This window comes from Carcharhinus amblyrhynchos, chromosome 11, assembly GCF_965287045.1.
Source record: "Carcharhinus amblyrhynchos chromosome 11, sCarAmb.v2.hapA, whole genome shotgun sequence".
NCBI lineage: Eukaryota > Metazoa > Chordata > Chondrichthyes > Carcharhiniformes > Carcharhinidae > Carcharhinus > Carcharhinus amblyrhynchos.
Window position 1 is genome coordinate 70,698,547 of NC_137334.1, and position 18,212 is coordinate 70,716,758.

The 18,212-nt window shown below is 42.6% G+C and overlaps 1 protein-coding gene across 1 annotated transcript in view; it reads right to left on the reverse strand.

The window, feature by feature from the left end:
* The window catches only part of LOC145350212 (low-density lipoprotein receptor-related protein 1-like), a 1,564,930-nt gene that overhangs the window by 105,601 nt on the left and 1,441,117 nt on the right, over positions 1 to 18,212 (reverse strand). The window contains exons 68-69 of the mRNA XM_080199274.1: positions 17,925 to 18,041; positions 15,132 to 15,238 (exon numbers count right to left, since the gene is read on the reverse strand). Of these exons, the coding sequence (XP_080055400.1) occupies positions 15,132 to 15,238; positions 17,925 to 18,041 (224 nt within the window). The remainder of the gene's footprint in view (positions 1 to 15,131; positions 15,239 to 17,924; positions 18,042 to 18,212) is intronic.

Below are 18,212 nucleotides of genomic sequence, written 5' to 3' on the forward strand. Positions count from 1 at the left end.
GCAGTTACTGAAACATGGCTTAGAGAGGGACAGCACTGGCAGCTCAATGTTCCAGGGTACAGAGGCTATAGGAAAGATAGAACAGGAGGTGAGAAGAGGGGAGTTGCACTTGTGATTAGGGAAAACATCATGGCAGCACTGAGAGCAGATATATCCGAGGGTTCAGCCATTGAGGCGATTTGGGTAGAACTGAGAAGTAAGAAGGGGGAAATCACTTTGATAGGTTTGTACTATAGGCCCTCAAATAGTCAGCAGGAAATTGAGGAGCAAATATGTAAGGAGATTATAGATAGATCCAAGAAAAATAGGGTGGTAATAGTGGAGCATTTTAACTTTCTTAACATTGACTGGGACAGCCATAGTATTAGAAGTTGGATGGAGGGAAATTTGTTGAGTGTATTCAGGAGGAATTTCTCATTCAGTGTTTGGATGGCCTGACCAGAGAGGGGCAAAACTTGACCTCCTCTTGGGAAATAAGGAAGGGCAGGTGACAGAAATATTACTGAGGGATCACTTTGGGACCAGTGACCATAATTCTATTAGTTTTAAGATAGCTATGGAGAATGCTACCTCTGGCCCAAAAGTTAAAATTCTAAATTGGGGCAAGGCCAATTTTCATGGTATCAGGCAGGAATGTTCAAAAGTTAATTGGGTCTGTGGGAAAGCAAAAAGATGTCTAGTAAGTGGGAGGCTTTCAAAAATCCTTTTCAAAAAGGGTTCAAGATAAGCACATTCCTCTTAGAGTGGAGGCCAAGGCTGGTTAAAGAAGGGAACTATGGATGATTCAGGATATTGAGGCCCTGGTCAAGGAGAAGAAGGATGCACGCACATGACATGTATATGCAGCAGGCTAGAATTTTAACTTTTGGGCCAGACCTATCATTCTCCATAGCTATCTTAAAACTAATAGAATTATGGTCACTGGTCCCAAAATGATTCCTCACTAACACTTCTGCCATCTGTCCTTCCTTATTTCCCAAGAGGAGGTCAAGTTTTTCCCCCTCTCTGGTCGGGCCATCCACATCCTGAATAAGAAATTCCTCCTGAATACATTCAACAAATTTCTCTCCATCCAAGTGAACCCCTTGAAGAGTATAGGGGGTGTAGGAATAGAATTGAGAGAGAAATCAGGAGGGCAAAAAGGGGACATGAGATTGTTTTGGCAGATAAGGCAAAGGAGAATCCAAAGACCTTCTATAAATACATAAAGGCCAAAAAAGTAACTAGGGAAAGAGTAGGGCCTCTTAAGGATCAACAAGGTCATCTATGTGTGGACCCACAACAGATGAATGAGATCCAAAATGAATATTTCTCATCACTATTTATTCTTGAGAAAAGCATGGATGTTAGGGAACTTGGGAAAATAAATAGTAATGTCTTGAGGAGTGTACATATTACAGAGAAGGAGGTGTTGGAAGTCTTAAAGCACATCAAGGTTGATAAATCCCCAAGACCTGATGAAGTGTATCCCAGGACACTGTGGAAGTCTAGGGAGCAAATTGCCCATCTCCTAGCTGAGATATTTGAATCATCAACAATCACAGGTGAGGTGCCTGATGATTGGAGGGTGGCAAATGTTACGCCTTTGTTTAAGAAGGGCTGCAGAAGAAAACCTGGGAAATAGGCCGGTGAGGCTCACATTTGTGGTGTGTAGGTTTTTGGAAGGTATTTTGAGAGACAGGATCCACAGGCATTTAGAGATGCCTGATCAGGGACAGTCAGCATGGCTTTGTGAGTGGAGAATCATCTCTCACAAATTTGAATGTTTTGAATGGGGTAACCAAGAAAGTAGATGAGGGCAGTGCAGTTGATGTTGTCTACATGGACTTTAGCAAGGCCTTTGACAAGGTACCGCATGGTTGCGTAAGGTTAAATCTTGCGGGATCCAGGGTGAAGTAGCTAAATGGGTACAAAATTGGCTTGATGACAGAAGCCAGATGACAGGTAGTTGTAGAGGGTTGCTTCTCAAACTGGAGGCCTGTGACCAGTGATGTGCCTCAGGGATCAGTGTTGGGTCTACTGCTATTTATCATTTATATTAATGATTTTGATCAGAATATAGGAGGCATGGTTATTAAGTCTGCAGATGACATTAAGATTGGTGGCATAGTGGACAGGGAAGAAAGTTATCTCATATTGCAATGGGATCTTGATCAACTGGGCCAATGGGCTGACGAATGGCAGATGGAGTTTAATTTAGATAAATGAGAGGTGACACGTTTTGGTAAATTGAACCAGGGCAGGACTTACTCAGTTAATGGTAGGATACCAGGGAGAGTTAGAGAACAAAGAAATCTAAGGATACAGGCTCATAACTCCTTGAGAGTGGAATCACAAGTGGACAGTGTGGAGAAGAAGGCATTCAGCATGCTTGGTTTCATCGGTTGTAACACTGAATACAGGAGTTTGGACGTCTTGTTGAAGTTGTACAAGACATTGGTAAGACCACACTTGGAATACTGTGTACAATTCTGATCACCCTATTATAGAAAGGATCTTATTAAACTAGAAACACTGCAAAAGATATTTACTAGGATGCTAACAGAACTTGATGGTTTGAGTTGTAAGAAGAGACTGGTTAGACTGGGACTTTTTCTCTGGAGCATTGGAGGCTGAGGGGTGATCTTATAGAGGCCTATAAAATAATGAGGGGCACAGATCAGCTATATAGTCAATATCTTTTCCCAAAGGTAGCAGAATCTAAAACTAGACGGTATCGGTTTAAGGTGAGAGGGGATACAAAACGGTCCAGAGGGGCAATTTTTTTCACACAGAGGGTGGTGAGTGTCTGGAGCAAGCTGCCAGAGGTAGTAGTAGAGGTTTGTCTTTTAAAAAGCATGTAGACAGTTACATGGGTAAGATGGGTATAGATGGATGTAGGTCAAATGCGGGCAATTGGGACTTGCTTAGGGGTTAAAAAAAATGGCGGCATGGACAAGTTGAGGCAAAGGGCCTGTTTCCATGCTGTAAACCTCTCTATGACTCTATGTCTCCAAATTTCTCCTAATTCAGCCCCCTTAAAAACTATTTGAGAGGGGAGATTGAAAACCCTCGTGTGAGAGACTGACCTTCAGTTAGACTGGTTGGTTTACGACGTGACAAGCGACCAGGGTCGATGGGGCATTAATGGGAGGTTCACAGAAGTTTGTTTGGTGGCATCTATCACTTGTTCTTGGAGTTGTGGCATGTCTGATCACAGCTTACCCATTTGCTTACTTACTTAATGTGAACACTGTAGATAGATTTTGTAACTTGTGTTATCCTTACGAATCTGTATATATCTGTAAGGGCGTGGTGTGGATGAAGGAATAATGTAATATAGCTCTTTTCTTCTTGGTTAATAAATGTTTTATTCTTTTGTTAAAAGTTCATCAGCTGACACCTGTGACCCTGTTCAATTGCCAGATGCCACATTCCTAAACAAAATGTAAAACATTTTGGGTCTCTCGACCCAGGTTCCACCCTGGGATCTGACCTTTCTAGTAATGACATCAGCTGCGATCGTAACAAGTGGGGGCTCATCCAGAATTTTCATGATAAATTGGGATCTGTAAATCCTTAAATGAATACATGGAGATATGATGTGGAGTTGATGGTGTTGGATTGGCGTAGACACAGTAAGTAGTCCCACAACACCCGGTTAAAACCCAAAAGGTTTATGTGGTAGCACGAACTTTCGGAACGCTGCTCCTTCATCAGGTAAGTCGGGTGTACTTACTGTACATGGTGGTACTGTGCATAGGATCAAGATTTGCTGTGAAATGTATCATACAGGTTGAAATTTAAAATTGCGTTAGGAGTTGCTAAATCTTTTCGGAGACAAAAGATTTAACCCTGACTGGTTTACAAAAAGCAACCAAGAGAAAGCTAATGAATTAGCCAATAGACTGGAGTGAGAATTACCTGTAGGGGTGAAGAAAGCAGACATTGCTGAGGTAATAGTGCAGCATTTAATATTGGAATGGATACAGGAGGGATGTTCTCAAGGGGCTGAGTAAGTGGAGTTAGCCTGGATTCAGTTACCAATAAAACAGCTTTAACATATAAAGTAACTGAAAAAAACTTGAATTGGATAGAGGAAAATAAATTGAAACATGGAAACCTGACTTCAAGAAAGAGAAGTTAACAAGGGATGAAAGGGAACAGAAAGGACAAGAGAGAAGGAACAACAAAGGGGATACCAGTTTAAAATGCTGCCATTAAAGCAAGAAGCCTGAGGAAAATTCTGATGATGAGAAAAAAAGACCTCCAGCCCAAAGTCCAGTGGGGAGATATTTCAATTAGTACAAGCCCTTCCAATGTTTGAGGAAAGGGATGTAGAGGCACTCTTTATTTTGTTTGATAGGGTAGCTTAACAAATGAAGTGGGCATTGTTTCTGAAGAGTAGGGTGGGGGGTAGGGCTCATTAAAATTATGCTTCACTTTCAGAAGAGCTGTTTATGGATTATGATGCAGTAAAAAAGGCTATGCTGAATGCATATCAGTTGGCCCTTGGGACACACAGGCAGAAATTTCAGAACATAAGCCTGGGCAGCCTGGCCGACCTATATTGAATTTGAGGGGATAAATTAGCTGTGCCTGTTAGATTTGGGCATTAAAGGTAGATACTACATATGAACTCTTCATAATTATCTTGAAAGAATTTAAAGCTCTACTTCCTCCTCTGGTTGGAACCCTTTTGAACAAAGAATGGCACAGCACAGGAACAGGCCCTTCAGTCTACCAAGTTTCTGCCAACACAGATGCCTTTAAAACCCAGCTTGCAGGTGCAGCAGGTGGTCAGGAAGGCGAATGGGATGCTGGCCTTCATAGCGAGGGGGATTGAATATAAAAGTAGGGAGGTCTTGCTGCAGCTGTATAGGGCATTGGTGAGGCCGCAGCTGGAGTACTGTGTGCAGTTTTGGGCGCCGCACCTGCGCAAGGATATTTTGGCCCTGGAGGGAGTGCAGAGGAGGTTTACTAGGCTGATACCGGAGTTGAGGGGATTGAGCTATGAGGAGAGGCTGAATAAACTAGGCTTGTACTCGTTAGAGTTTAGAAGAATGAGGGGAGATCTCATTGAGACGTATAAGATGATGAATGGGATGGATAGGATAGAGGTGGAGAGACTCTTCCCGCTCAAAAAAGACAGTAGGACTAGGGGGCACAGCCTCAAGATAAAGGGGAGGCGGTTTAGAACGGAGTTGAGGAGGAACTTCTTCACTCAAAGGGTGGTGAATCTCTGGAATTCTCTGCCCGTTGAAGTGGTGGAGGCTGCCTCGCTAAATATTTTTAAGAAGCGGGTTGATGGGTTTTTGATAAGAGAAGGGATTAAGGGTTATGGGGAGAGGGCGGGAAAGTGGAACTGAGCCACGACAGATCAGCCATGATCTTATTGAATGGCGGGGCAGGCTCGAAGGGCTAGATGGCCTACTCCTGCTCCTATTTCTTATGTTCTTATGTTCTTATGTTCCTAATATTTTCTTGCCTCTATGTGGTCCATATCCCTCTATTCTATGTCTGTTCATGTATCTATCTAGATGCCTCTTGAATGTTGTTATAGAATCTGCTAGCCTGGAAAAATCATGCTTCCTCACATCCCACTTCTTCATGCTTAGAGCAAATAAGATAACCTCCTCACTTTACATCTTTGGCCTCTGTGACCTCCCAGATGCAGCTGGAACAGCTCAGAGGCTTAGCTTATTTTTGCAGTGATGAAGTTTGAGAAACGTAGGGTATGTCACCCGGTCCTGCTTGGAATTATCTGACCACAGAAAATTTCAATTCAGCTGTCACCTTTACAGCCACCCAAAGTGTACTGTCCCTAGTGTCTTTAGGTTTTCCAATTACCAATTTGCCAATTTTCTTAACCCTACGCAGGGAAAAGTAAATGTGTATTACTAAGTGGACTGCAACTTGAAAATGTTGTCACAAGTGTGATGGGCTACATGGCTACCTTCTAAGCTGTATGATTGTATGAAATGGTTTTGTCTTCACTAACTAGGTAATAAGTAACTAGTATTTGCCCACAAATGACCATAAACATTCTTCTTTGTTAGAGAGAAAGAGAAAGATTGGTTACGTGTTATTTGAAGGGCACCATGCTATAAGCATGGGGAAGATGAAGAGGCGGGGCTCCATGAATTACCACAGCCAAGACTTAACGGCCTTTCTGACCATGTTTGGGCATCCAAGCTGCTTTGGGACAAGGCTTGACATCTCAACACTGCCACTTGAGGCCAGTTGACTTAATTCTGCATTATACGTCAGCTACCTAGCTCATCAACTTCCTCATTTATTTATTATTGCAGATAAAATACTCAATATCGAAGAACATCGATTTTCACCTGAGGCTACATACACTGAGTGGGGTTGCGGGGGCGGGGGTGGGGGGGGGGGGGGGGGGCTGGATCTGATATAAGCATATACAATAATGAAGGGAATAGATAAGATAGAAACGGGGTGGGGGTGGGGGGTTGTTTCCACTGGCAGGTGAAACTAGAACAAGGGGGCATAGCCTATAAATAAGGGGAAACAGATTTAGGACTAAGTTGAGGAAGAACTTCTTCACCCAAAGGGTTGTGAATCTGTGGAACTCCCTGCCTAGTGAAGCAGTTGAAGCTACCTCATTGAATGTTTTTAAGGGAAGTGTTGATAGGCTTTTGAACAATAAAGGAATTAAGGGTTATGGTGAGTGGGCGGGTAAGTGGAACTGAGTCCACAAAAAGATCAGCCATGATCTTATTGAATGGCGGAGCAGGCTCGAGGGGCCAGATGGCCTACTCCTGTTCCTAGTTCTTATGTTCTGAATATGAATAACTGGTTTGATTGTAACCATTTCATACAAAAGATAAAATAAAGTTTGATCAGAAAAAAATGCTGAATGATGTATTAATCAGAAAAATAACACTGAATAATATATTAATGGAATTTCTATAGTGCCTCCAGTTTACTGATTTGTGCAAGGAGTGTTTATCTTTTGAGGTAGTGCATTGCAGCCAGCCATGAATACAAACACTCCAGATTAATAACTTTTCTAACTTGTCCAGTATAACTTATCCAGATGGAATGGATTTGAAAGTATCCTCTGATGTTTCGATAGTAGATCCATCAAAATCAGATAAATCAAGCATATTTGATTGGCCTTTCTTTGATTGTTACCACACCTCCCAATGGAGTTGGGATTGTCATTCCACAAAGTGAAAAAATACGATGAGTCTAGCTAGGGAATAGAACCTCCATGCAAATGCCTTAAACTGTGCCAACCATTGAATTCTATAAAAGGTTGGTGGGATAGCATTGTCCAGTCAACGTTCTGAGTATACAGATTGGTGAGCTTACTTTACCACTGACAGCTCAACCCATTATTAGTCCCAATCTCAGAAAGAGCATAGATAAAAAGGAAAGAAAAAATCACAAATTAAGCTGCATCACTCTACGCACACATTTTAAACCCCAACTGTATCCATACAGGTGACTCAACAGTGGTACCTGGATCTAAGTATTGGTTACGTGCCTAACCTCCTAACTAAGATATGGTGCTAAGGTAAACTAAAAGTGAGGAAAATTAAACCTGAACAGAAATGCAAAGTAAATTGCTCAGCTTGAAGGTTGAAGTTTAATCAAATTTTGGCAGCTGGCAAATTTGTTCACTTGGACCACCTGAAGCTCAATGGTTGGCATCTTATCTACAAACTCGTCTTGCCCATCCCAACTGCCCAGCCCACAGCATGGCAGGTTAGGAGATGGTATGCTGCTGGGGAACTGTGTTGGAAGAGCTTCCTGATGCAGTGCCAGTAGCCAGGTTGTTTTACCAGTAGCACGAATAGCAGTGGCACGGCCATCCATCACTTGGAGGTAGGAGGCCAACCTTGCCAAATAAGGGGCATTTTCTTGAATACTAGGCTATGTGGGATCCCCTGCTATGTGGGAAAACAAGTTGCAGGGAAGGGGCATTCCAGGAGAGGTTCCATAGCCTGGGGAAGGCTGCCTCTGTGGGTCTGATATTACTGCTGGAGGTGGGGGTGGGGAGGGGGGAGGGGGGAAGGAACTCCCCATTTAAAGCTAGACCAACCTGCCTGTCTCCAGCATGGAAAATAATTTTCTAATTCACCTCACAATGAAGGAGTTTTTCCTCACTCCCTGCCCCCCCTCCATGCCACCTCCCCCACCCCAGTTCTCCTGGCAGCCTCAGCCCCCGTCACCTTTCTCAGGGGCACTGCTGAAGCCTCAGAGTTCCTAACCCTTTGATCGGGCTTGCAGTTCGGAGAGCTAGCCATTTTTCTTAAGTACACGCGGGCCCGCATATTATCCTGTTGTCGGGACTTATACCCTTTGCAGAGAATCATAACTAATGTTTCTGGCCATTGTGAGGAGAAAATTGAATGGGCTGACGGCTGGGCATTTTGACTGAGCAATATATAACAGCTATCAAAGATTTCTATTAAGGCTGAGGACAGAATGAGGGAAAGCAGTTTTCTCAGAGCTTTATAGATCAGCACTCTGTCCGCTGATTACTGGGCTTGCAGTTGTTAAGATCAGTCAGTGAGATGAGTCACTTGTTAAGATCAGTCAGTGAGATTTCAGTAGATCACATATCATCCTGAATCTGGGGTGGTGTGGCAGCAAAGGGCTATTGCAACAAAGGGAGATCTGCAAAGATTTTATTTTAAACAAGTTATTAACCATTAAAATAATAATTAATGAGTTGGATATCTGCTATTTCAATATTGAAACATACTGATGGAATACGGTTCAAGTAATACTTGATAGTTAATGCAAAAAATACTAAGCTTTTGAAACATTGAACTATTGGTTCACTGACTTTAAAACTGGTGAATGATAATTTTACTGAATTTGAGAAGTTGTTCAAAAAAGGCAGCAGGTGGCACCCTACAGCTAGCAATATGAATGTTAGAACAAATAATATCATGTGATCTTGGTTATTCAGAGCACAGTCAAAAAACTCTTGATGCACTCTTGGTTACAGGATGCTGTTAAGCGTAATCTTTTATTGACAAAGAACCACCATTAACTCTGCTCCTATTATAGCCAACTGCAAAATCCTGCTTTCATCATAAAGAGCGACTCTCTATCAAGTCTAATCTTTCTCACGGAAACAGCAGTAGACATTGAGCTTCGGAAAATTATTTTGAAGACAGCGTTCATATTAATATCAATCCCAAACCTTATTGCTGTTGTCACCTGCTTTTCAATGAAGTGCAATAAGAAATTTCTATGTTTTCTCCACTCGAATTAGAAGAAACACCTTGGGCAGGATTTTCCAGCCACACTCACCCAAGACCGGAAAATCCCTCCATTGGTCAATGGACCTTTGCATGATCTGCTCCCCCCCCTCCCATTGCACCCCTTCCCTCCACTTCCCCCCACCCCATCTGCTATGATTCCCATGGTGACATAGTGGACAGGACGGGAACATTTTTGGGTGGGAAGAACTGGTGGGATTTTCCGGTCTCAACAAAGCTTTAAATGGATCACCAGGTCCACCATGGGAAAATGTGCCCTGGGGCCAGAGATTCTGCTTATTATTCAAATTTGGGTAGTATGGAAAATGCATCTTAGACAAAGCATCACAAGGTGGGTAATAGTAATAGAAATAATGGAAGAAAATTTATGTTATTGACTAATGGTACCACTGAACAAAGCACATATCCAGGAGTTAACTGGAAGCTAAGTTGAAATGACAGAGGTTTTTAAAGGAGAGAGGCTTAGAAAGTGTAGCAGGTTCAAAGAGCAACCAAGGTAGATGCAACTTCTACCTCAAATGTCAAGATGAAAGGAGGGAGAGATGCACAGAAAGAAAGAGTCAGGTAAGTGGGAGGGGATCCAAGGCTGGTCATGCTGCTGAGGGAAGATGAAGTAAGGCCACAGAGTAATTTGGATGAGGGCTTTAAATTTATTAATTTGTGGTCCAGAAAGCTAGAGGAAATCATTAAGGATTTAAGTGATGGGCAAGCAAAGATTCGTGTGGCACCATATGGGTGGCTAAATTTTGACCAAGTTAACGTTCATGAGAGTTAGGAGGACATTGAAGAAATCTACTTTTAAGTTGACAAAAGAGGAACTAAAGGTTTGCTGATGGAGTGGATGAGATAGTTGTAAAGGTGAATAACAATGCAGAGACCAATATTTGTGGCCTTGTCACGTAGCCTAAATCTAATCGTAACAGGGGATGGACATATTTATGAGCGGGGGGAAGATGGAACCAGTGACGAGAAAATAGAGATTATGATGGAGGCCAATATATTGAACATTTATCTTTAACTGAAGGAAATTTTGACACATTCATGATCTCTTACTTGGCAGGCAGTTGGATGGCGTTGGAAGGTAAAGCAATCAGTAAGGATAGGCAACAACAATTCCTCCACAATCATCCTCAACACCAGTGCCCCACAAGGCTGTGTTCTCAATTCCTACTATACTCCTTATAGAACATAGAACATAGAACACTACAGCACAAACAGGCCCTTCGGCCCACGAGTTGCGCCGATCACATCAACACCTACCAATCTATAGACCTATCTATAACCCCCAATCCCATTAAACCCCATATACTCATCCAGAAGTCTTTTAAAAGACCCCAGCTAGTTTGCCTCCACCACCACTGACGGCAGCCGATTCCATTCACTCACCACCCTCTGAGTGAAAAACTTTCCCCTAACATCACTTCTGTACTTTCCTCCCCGCACCTTAAATCTGTGTCCTCTCGTAGCGACCATTTCAACCCGGGGAAATAGCCTCTGAGAATCCACCCTATCTACTCCTCTCAACATTTTATAAACTTCTATCAGGTCGCCTCTCAACCTTCGTCTCTCCAGGGAGAAGAGTCCCAGCTCCCTCAACCGAACTTCATAAGGCACGCCTCCCAGTCCAGGCAACATCCTTGTAAATCTCCTCTGTACCCTTTCAATAGCTTCTACGTCTTTCCTATAGTGAGGCGACCAGAACTGCGCACAGTACTCCAAATGAGGCCTGACTAGGGTCTTATAAAGTTGCAGCATTACCTCCCGATTCCTAAACTCAATCCCTCGATTAATGAAGGCCAGTACACCATACGCCTTCCTGACCACATCCTCCACCTGCGAGGCTGATTTAAGAGCCCTGTGGACCCGGACCCCAAGATCCTTCTGCTCTTCAACACTACTAAGACTCCTGCCCTTGATAGTGTACTCGTTCATCCCGTTGGTTCTACCAAAATGGATGACTACACATTTATCCGCGTTGAAGTCCATCTGCCACTTCTCCGCCCAGTCCTGCATCCTATTTATGTCCTGCTGCAACTTTTGACATCCTTCCAGACCATCCACAACACCACCGACCTTCGTGTCATCAGCGAACTTACTTACCCATCCCTCCACTTCCTCATCCAGGTCATTTATGAAAATGACAAACAGCAAGGGTCCTAGAACAGATCCCTGGGGCACTCCACTGGTGACTGACCTCCATGCCGAAAAAGACCCATCCACAACCACTCTCTGCCTTCTGCAGGCAAGCCAGTTCTGGATCCACAAGGCCAAAGGCCCTTGGATCCCATGCCCTCTCACCTTCTCAAGAAGTCTTGCATGGGGGACCTTATCAAACGCCTTGTTGAAGTCCATGTACACCATGTCCACTGCACTTCCTTCGTCAATGTGTTCAGTCACATTATTGAAGAACTCAACTATATATGAGTGTGTTGCCAAATTCCCCTTGAATTCAATTTTCAAGTTTGCTGACGACGCCACTGTAATGGGTCGTCAATGATGAGACAGAATACGGGAATGAGGTAGAGAATCTGGTGAACTGATGCAGCAACAATGATCTCTCCCTCAATGTCAACAAAACGAAGGAGATTGTCATCAACTTCAGGAAGCATAGTGGAGAACATGCCCCTGTCTACATCAATGAAGACGAAGTAGAAAGGGTCAAGCGCTTCAAGTTTTTAGGTGTCCAGGATACCAACAACCTGCTCTGGTCCCTCTATGCAGACACTATAGTTAAGAAAGCCCACCTACTTCCTCAGAAAACTAAGGAAATTCAGCTACGACTCTCACCAATGTTTACAGGTGCACCATAGAAAGCATCTTTCTAGTTGCATCACAGCTTGGTATGCTTCCTGCTCTGCCCAAGAGCACAAGGAACTACAAAAGGTTGTGAACGTAGCCTAATCCATCACGCAAACCAGCCTCCCAACCACTCTGTCTACACTTCCTGCTGCCTCAGCAAAACAGCCAGCATAATTAAGGATCCCATGCACCCTAGACATTCTCTCTTCCATCTTCTTCCTTTGGGAAAAAGATGCAAAGTCTGAGGTAATATAACGACTGATTCAAGAACAGCTTCTTCCCTGCTGCTGTCAGAATTTTGAATGGACTTCCTTGCATTAAGCTGATCTTTATCTACACCCTAGTTATGACTGTAACAATACATTCTGCACTCTCTCATTTCTTTCTCTATGAATGGTATGTTTTATCTGTATACCATGCAAGAAACAATACTTTTCACTGTATGTTAATACATGTGACAATAATAAATCAAATCTAATCAAAGCAGTGGAGATGTATACCTGAGTGTCCTTAGCATAAGTATGATTGTGGACTCAAATATCTATGGACAGATCAAGTTGAGGACAGAAAGGATGATCAGACAAGCCTGGGTGACCATCAGAAGGGCAAGTCTGATGGGCAACTGGAGATGGATTTGCTGCAATTAGATCAATTGGAGAGCGACTTCATGGAACTGAACAACAAAGAGATAATGGAAAATGATGGTGTAGTCAATGGGATCAAATGTTGAAGGAAAATTAAAGAGGACAGGACAGTTTCAGAGACCAGAGAGCAAACTGGGCTTAAAGAATTAGAACAGCAAACATTGCTGGGCATATTGAGGGGGTTGGGGGGCGCGGGTGGTAATCTACAATTTGGAGGAACAAAATAATGAGGACACTGAGAACCTGAAATAAAAACAAAATGCTATCACTTCTGAGCAAATTTACTGGAGGTGGGGTGAGTTCAGCAGAACCTACTGGCCTGGCAATTAGGCCCATTATTTGGCTGACAGAGAGAGAGAGAGATGCCATTCAGAACTTCTCAACAGCAACTGGGGCCCTCACTGAAACCAGAGCCTATATATTACAAGGATGCCAGGAGATCATCGATGTCTCTTCATTATCAATCCAAAACAGACCCACTGGGGTGTGACGGCCACAACTGCAGCCACTGAACATTATGTGGAAGGAATACCCCTTCTGGAGGGTTTATCCTCCACAGATAGTCCAATACGGTGGCCGTAAGGAAGTTTTGGGCTGGAACTTTTTGGCCGTTCATGCTGGCACAATCTTCCAGCCCCAGCAATGGCACAGCTCTGCTGCAGATTTCAGTGCAGTAAGCGGTGCATTCAATGGGAAATCCTTGGTCTTGGCAGGACCAGAAAATCCTGCCTCCTGCCAATGGTAGGCTACCACTGCCACCATGAAACACATGGCAGGTTGCATGGAAAATCCCGCCCTTAACTTTTCACCAAACTGAAAAGTGTCTTTGTTCTGATGTGCCATCGCATTCTCCTGTCTGTCTTAGGAGCAGCGACTTTAGGAGCACCCACCTCCCCTGATGGCAACAGCAGCCAAACATCACTGACAACTATTCCATTGGGCCTTCTACTTTATCATCATCCATTAATGTTCAAGATTTCTGGAGTTGATTTTTTAATTAACCACCTTGGGGAAGGTTACGGGCAAATTCCTGCAAAGGTCACTTCCCAGAACTAAGGTTGATTATGGGATTGCCACCCAATCGGAAAAATCCAGCCCAAAGTTTCAGGCCAATGTAACTTCACTAAAATCTTCAGCTGAACAATCAATGACCTGAAACACTGGGCAGTATTTTCTTTGTCGCCCTCTGAACCCGGTGTCAGGCTCAAATGGGTACCCTGGGGGAAAAAGCCAGTCAGTACAATTATTCCCTGATTATGGCTAATGAATGGCTGGAGCGCAGACATAAAATCCAATTCAGGCTGGCGGATGGGCTTCTGGAGCTGGGAGGACAATTAGAGCTACCTCACTTTCAAGGGAACAACAGGAGGCCATGACTAGTAAGTGAGAAAGACAGCACTTCAAAATAGAGGCTCTAAAGCTTCAATTAAGGAAGGCCCCTTTGTAGCCAAGCCATCCTCTCCAGAGTGGTTCACAGCAGAAGTTGCACTTGGGAAGGCAGGAAGGACCTCTGTCTCTGTCTGGCGAACTGGTACTTTGTCCAACTCTAGGAGAAAACTCTCAGGCAACTAAACTGGTCCCTTCCACCTCCCAGAATCATATAGCGCAGAACTCCTACAGGGCAGAAGAAGTCATTTGGCCCTTTAACCAACTCCCTGAGAGAACATCTTACACAGGCCCTTTCCCCATCCTATCTCTGTCGCCCACACATTTACCATGGCTAATCTCACCTAATCTGTACATTTTGGGACACTATAGGGCAATTTAGCATGACCAATCCACCTAACCTGCACATCTTTGGACTGGACTTTGGAACATAGAGGCCATCTGCAAAATCCAAATAGTCTCCTTCGATTGGCCTGATGTGGTCCTGAATTGATTTGATTAGCTACAACCGCATATGGGATGGGATGAAGCTGGGGACCTGCACATCTCACTGGCTGGTGCTTATAATCCAGCCTGTTTATTCTATTTCTCTCTCCACAGATGCTTTCAGATCTTCTGAATATTTCCAGGATTTGCTGTTTTAATTCAAAATTTGGAGGACTTTAGAGAGGAAAGGAGGCTAAAAGAATAATTGCAGAAATGAGAACAAGGGTGTGATGATGGGACTTTGGAAAGCATGGCATTTGAACAAAGTGTACTATTAAGAGTCTGAGCATATATAAGATCATGAAGGATAATTAAAGTGTTAGGAATTCAGTATTAGAAAATAAATCTGTGAATCCTTTGCATTCGCTGGTGCAGGTGAGGGGTATGCACTGAAACTAGTATTTATGTCAATGACTTACCTGTGAAGAGGTATCTAGTAAAATCTCACTGAACTAAATAAAAGGTTAATTGATGATTAGACTTGAAACACACAATTCATAATTGCACTGACAATGGAACAACTAATACTCTATAATCTATGAAATGTCATTGACGAAAACGGGGCACTTACTTCATCTGAGCTATCAGAGCAATCATAATCTCCATCGCATCTCCATCTGGCAGCAACACAGCGACCATTGGCACAGGTAAACTCATTCAGCGAGCAGGAACGCAATGCTGATATTTAACAAATAAGCAATTAATTTAATAATTAATTCCATTCTATGGAAGTAGTGCTCCATCATGTCACAAACCAGGATCAGTGGAGTGTCCTGAATGCAAAATGTTGTTATGCCATTCTAAATTTTACAACTATATTAGTTTCAATGAAATTTGAAACAAAGTGATAAATCATAGAAGGTAATCCAATTATGAAGATTAATATGCAGGGGTGCATGAACATTGTAAAAAATTCAGAAACCCTTTGAAAAACTAATAAATACCTGAATCTTAAATTAGATGATTCAGCAGAATGAGTGAGAAGGGAATTTAGAAAGTCTTGATAAATGTTGGCAGTGCGAGGGCAACCATTAATATGTAAAGGCTGATATACATTTTGATAGGAAATGATTATTAGTGGGATCTGGCAGAATTTCTGCTCTGCATTTCAGTTAATCAAGATAATCTAACTATTATGTACTAATATTTATTCCTCTACCAATATCACTGAAAGCAGATTCCCCAGTCATTTATGAGCAGCACTGTAGCTCAATGGTTAGCACTGCTGCTTCACAGCACCAGGGACCTGGGGTTCAATTCCCAGCTTGGATCGCTGTCTGTGTGGAGTTTGCATGTTCTCCCCATGTCTGTGTGGGTTTCCTCCGGGTGCTCATGTTTCCTCCCACATTCTGAAAGATGTACTGGTGAGGTGCAGTGACCTGAACAGGCGCCGGACTTGTGGTGACGAGGGGAATTTCATGGTAACTTCATTGCAGTGTTAGTGTAAGCCCTACTTGTGACTAATAAATAAACTTTAACAATGGTGCTTGTTGGACCTTACCATGCTAAAGTATTGGCTTTACTTTCTCTATGGCAATAGCTACACCACAAACGCAATTTGCTTGCTTCCATTCCAATTTGGAGATCAAAACTGAGAAATTCTTCATCACCATATGTAGACCAATGGAAGCTACAGCCAGAGACCATTCTGATCCTGAAGCCCTTGAATATTTACCTTTTGTACTGCTTCTTTAAGGTGTCTTTTTTTTTAACTATGTGATAGGCACTATATAAATGCCAATTGCTACAACATTAATCCCAGCAAACCAAGGTGGAGAAGTAATGTCTCTGGGTCAATTGAGCAGAAAGAATATTTTCTGTTGAATCCTGTGTTTCCGTCAGTTTCCTGACATTCAATGCTCAACCCCATAAAGAAACTGTACAGACTGATTCAGTGGTGCAAATTCTATTTTACTCTTCCTATTATTGCTGATCCCATTCATCATCAACATAATTGCACTAATCAATAACAAGCTTCTGAATTTGAGATAATCAAATTCTGACTATTCTTTTGTATGTTTCATACCCATCATCAAATAATCTGAAATTGAACATTAAAGAAATGTTTCTGAGAAGTAGCATTGTTAACAGCAAAATCTCAGAAGATAAATTTCTGTTTAATACTCCCTATAAGGAAGTTTTAGAATATGCACTCACTACAATAAGGAATGTTGTTAAATGTGTTGCACAATGGATATGTGACATTTCAGATTTTTTGCTCCCCTCAGTCTACTACTCTACGGTGTATGTTACAGGGTGACCGCACTTGTTTCAATCGGGGACCAAGGCTTTGGACCAACCTAAAAGGCTGTGCTACGTTTCCCATTTTGGAAAGCCATTATTTACTAATCATGTATGCAGCAGTACTATGTTTGATCATCTTCTGCGGTGCTATAAAATTCGCACCAGAAGATGGGGCCAGCTCATCGCTATGTGAAAGCGTTTGCTGGAGTACTGCCGGACTATTTTCTGGAGATCCACATTGCTGGAAAACTGAAAGGCCTGATTTAGTCACAAAGGGCATCTTTCCAACTCATACCTTGGAAAAGTTTAGAAGGCTGCGGTGACAGCTGGTGATCTTTTTGAGAGGTAAGGCACACACTATGCATGTCTAACCAAGCCAGCTTATTATCATGGCAATGAAACTTTGTACATTGTACGGAATGTAAAGCAAGAATCGAGCTCAGTTACACTGAAGAGAAACTTGGAAGAGCTCAAAAAAAGTCTGAAAAGAATGCAGGCGTACAAATGGTCATTTGGCTACGAGTTGCATTCTTGTGCTTGGGATATTATGAGACTGAAATAGTTTCTTTCATATGTTCACTATTCTGCAGTCATTGCAAGTCTGGCAGTTGTAGCCTTAGGGAATGCCTTACTTGCCAAACCTTCTCTGTGACATTGGTTTGTCCGTGTATCTGCATTGTGAGATCCAACCATGTAATTTTCAAATGTAGCTGCAGGGAATTGGCCTATGAGAGTCTTCAGGTTTCAACCAGCACTCCAAATTTGATGGTAATGATAGAGGGTGTTGAAAATAGTAGAATAATGGTCCCCATTATTTCTTCCAAATCGGAAAATGACTATTTTTGTTAATACATAATGATTGTATCAACAATTCTTAGGTCAAATAAGACGTAAGCCTCCCTCTAATGCCACATCTGTCCCTACATGTGCTCAGCTTCAATATCACCTTGGGCAGTATAAAGCGCAACTTCCTTCACCCTCTGTCTTTAAAGATTGTGCACCAAAATGACTAATCGGTAACTTTGTGGAGAATCTGTGTTGTGTTTTCATCGTCAACACTGAGAAAATTATGTTTCTTCCTAAAATGTTAATCAAATGTCAAGGCAAATGTTGAACTTACCACATGATTCCTCATCAGAGTTATCTCCACAGTCGTTATCATAGTCACACTGCCAGTGACCAGGTACACAACGATTGTTCTTGCATCGGAACTGATATGGCTCACAAGTTCGCTCATCTGTAAAACATTTAACTCGTGCAATGATTTCAGCAGTCTCTTGGAATACTTACTCCAGAAATACCTTTTACATGGTCAACTTATATAAATGATGAATTGGCCATTATATCATTAGTGACAGACTGATCTGAGGGGCAAAAGTTAATGTTACCCTAGCAGTGGGCTGGGAAT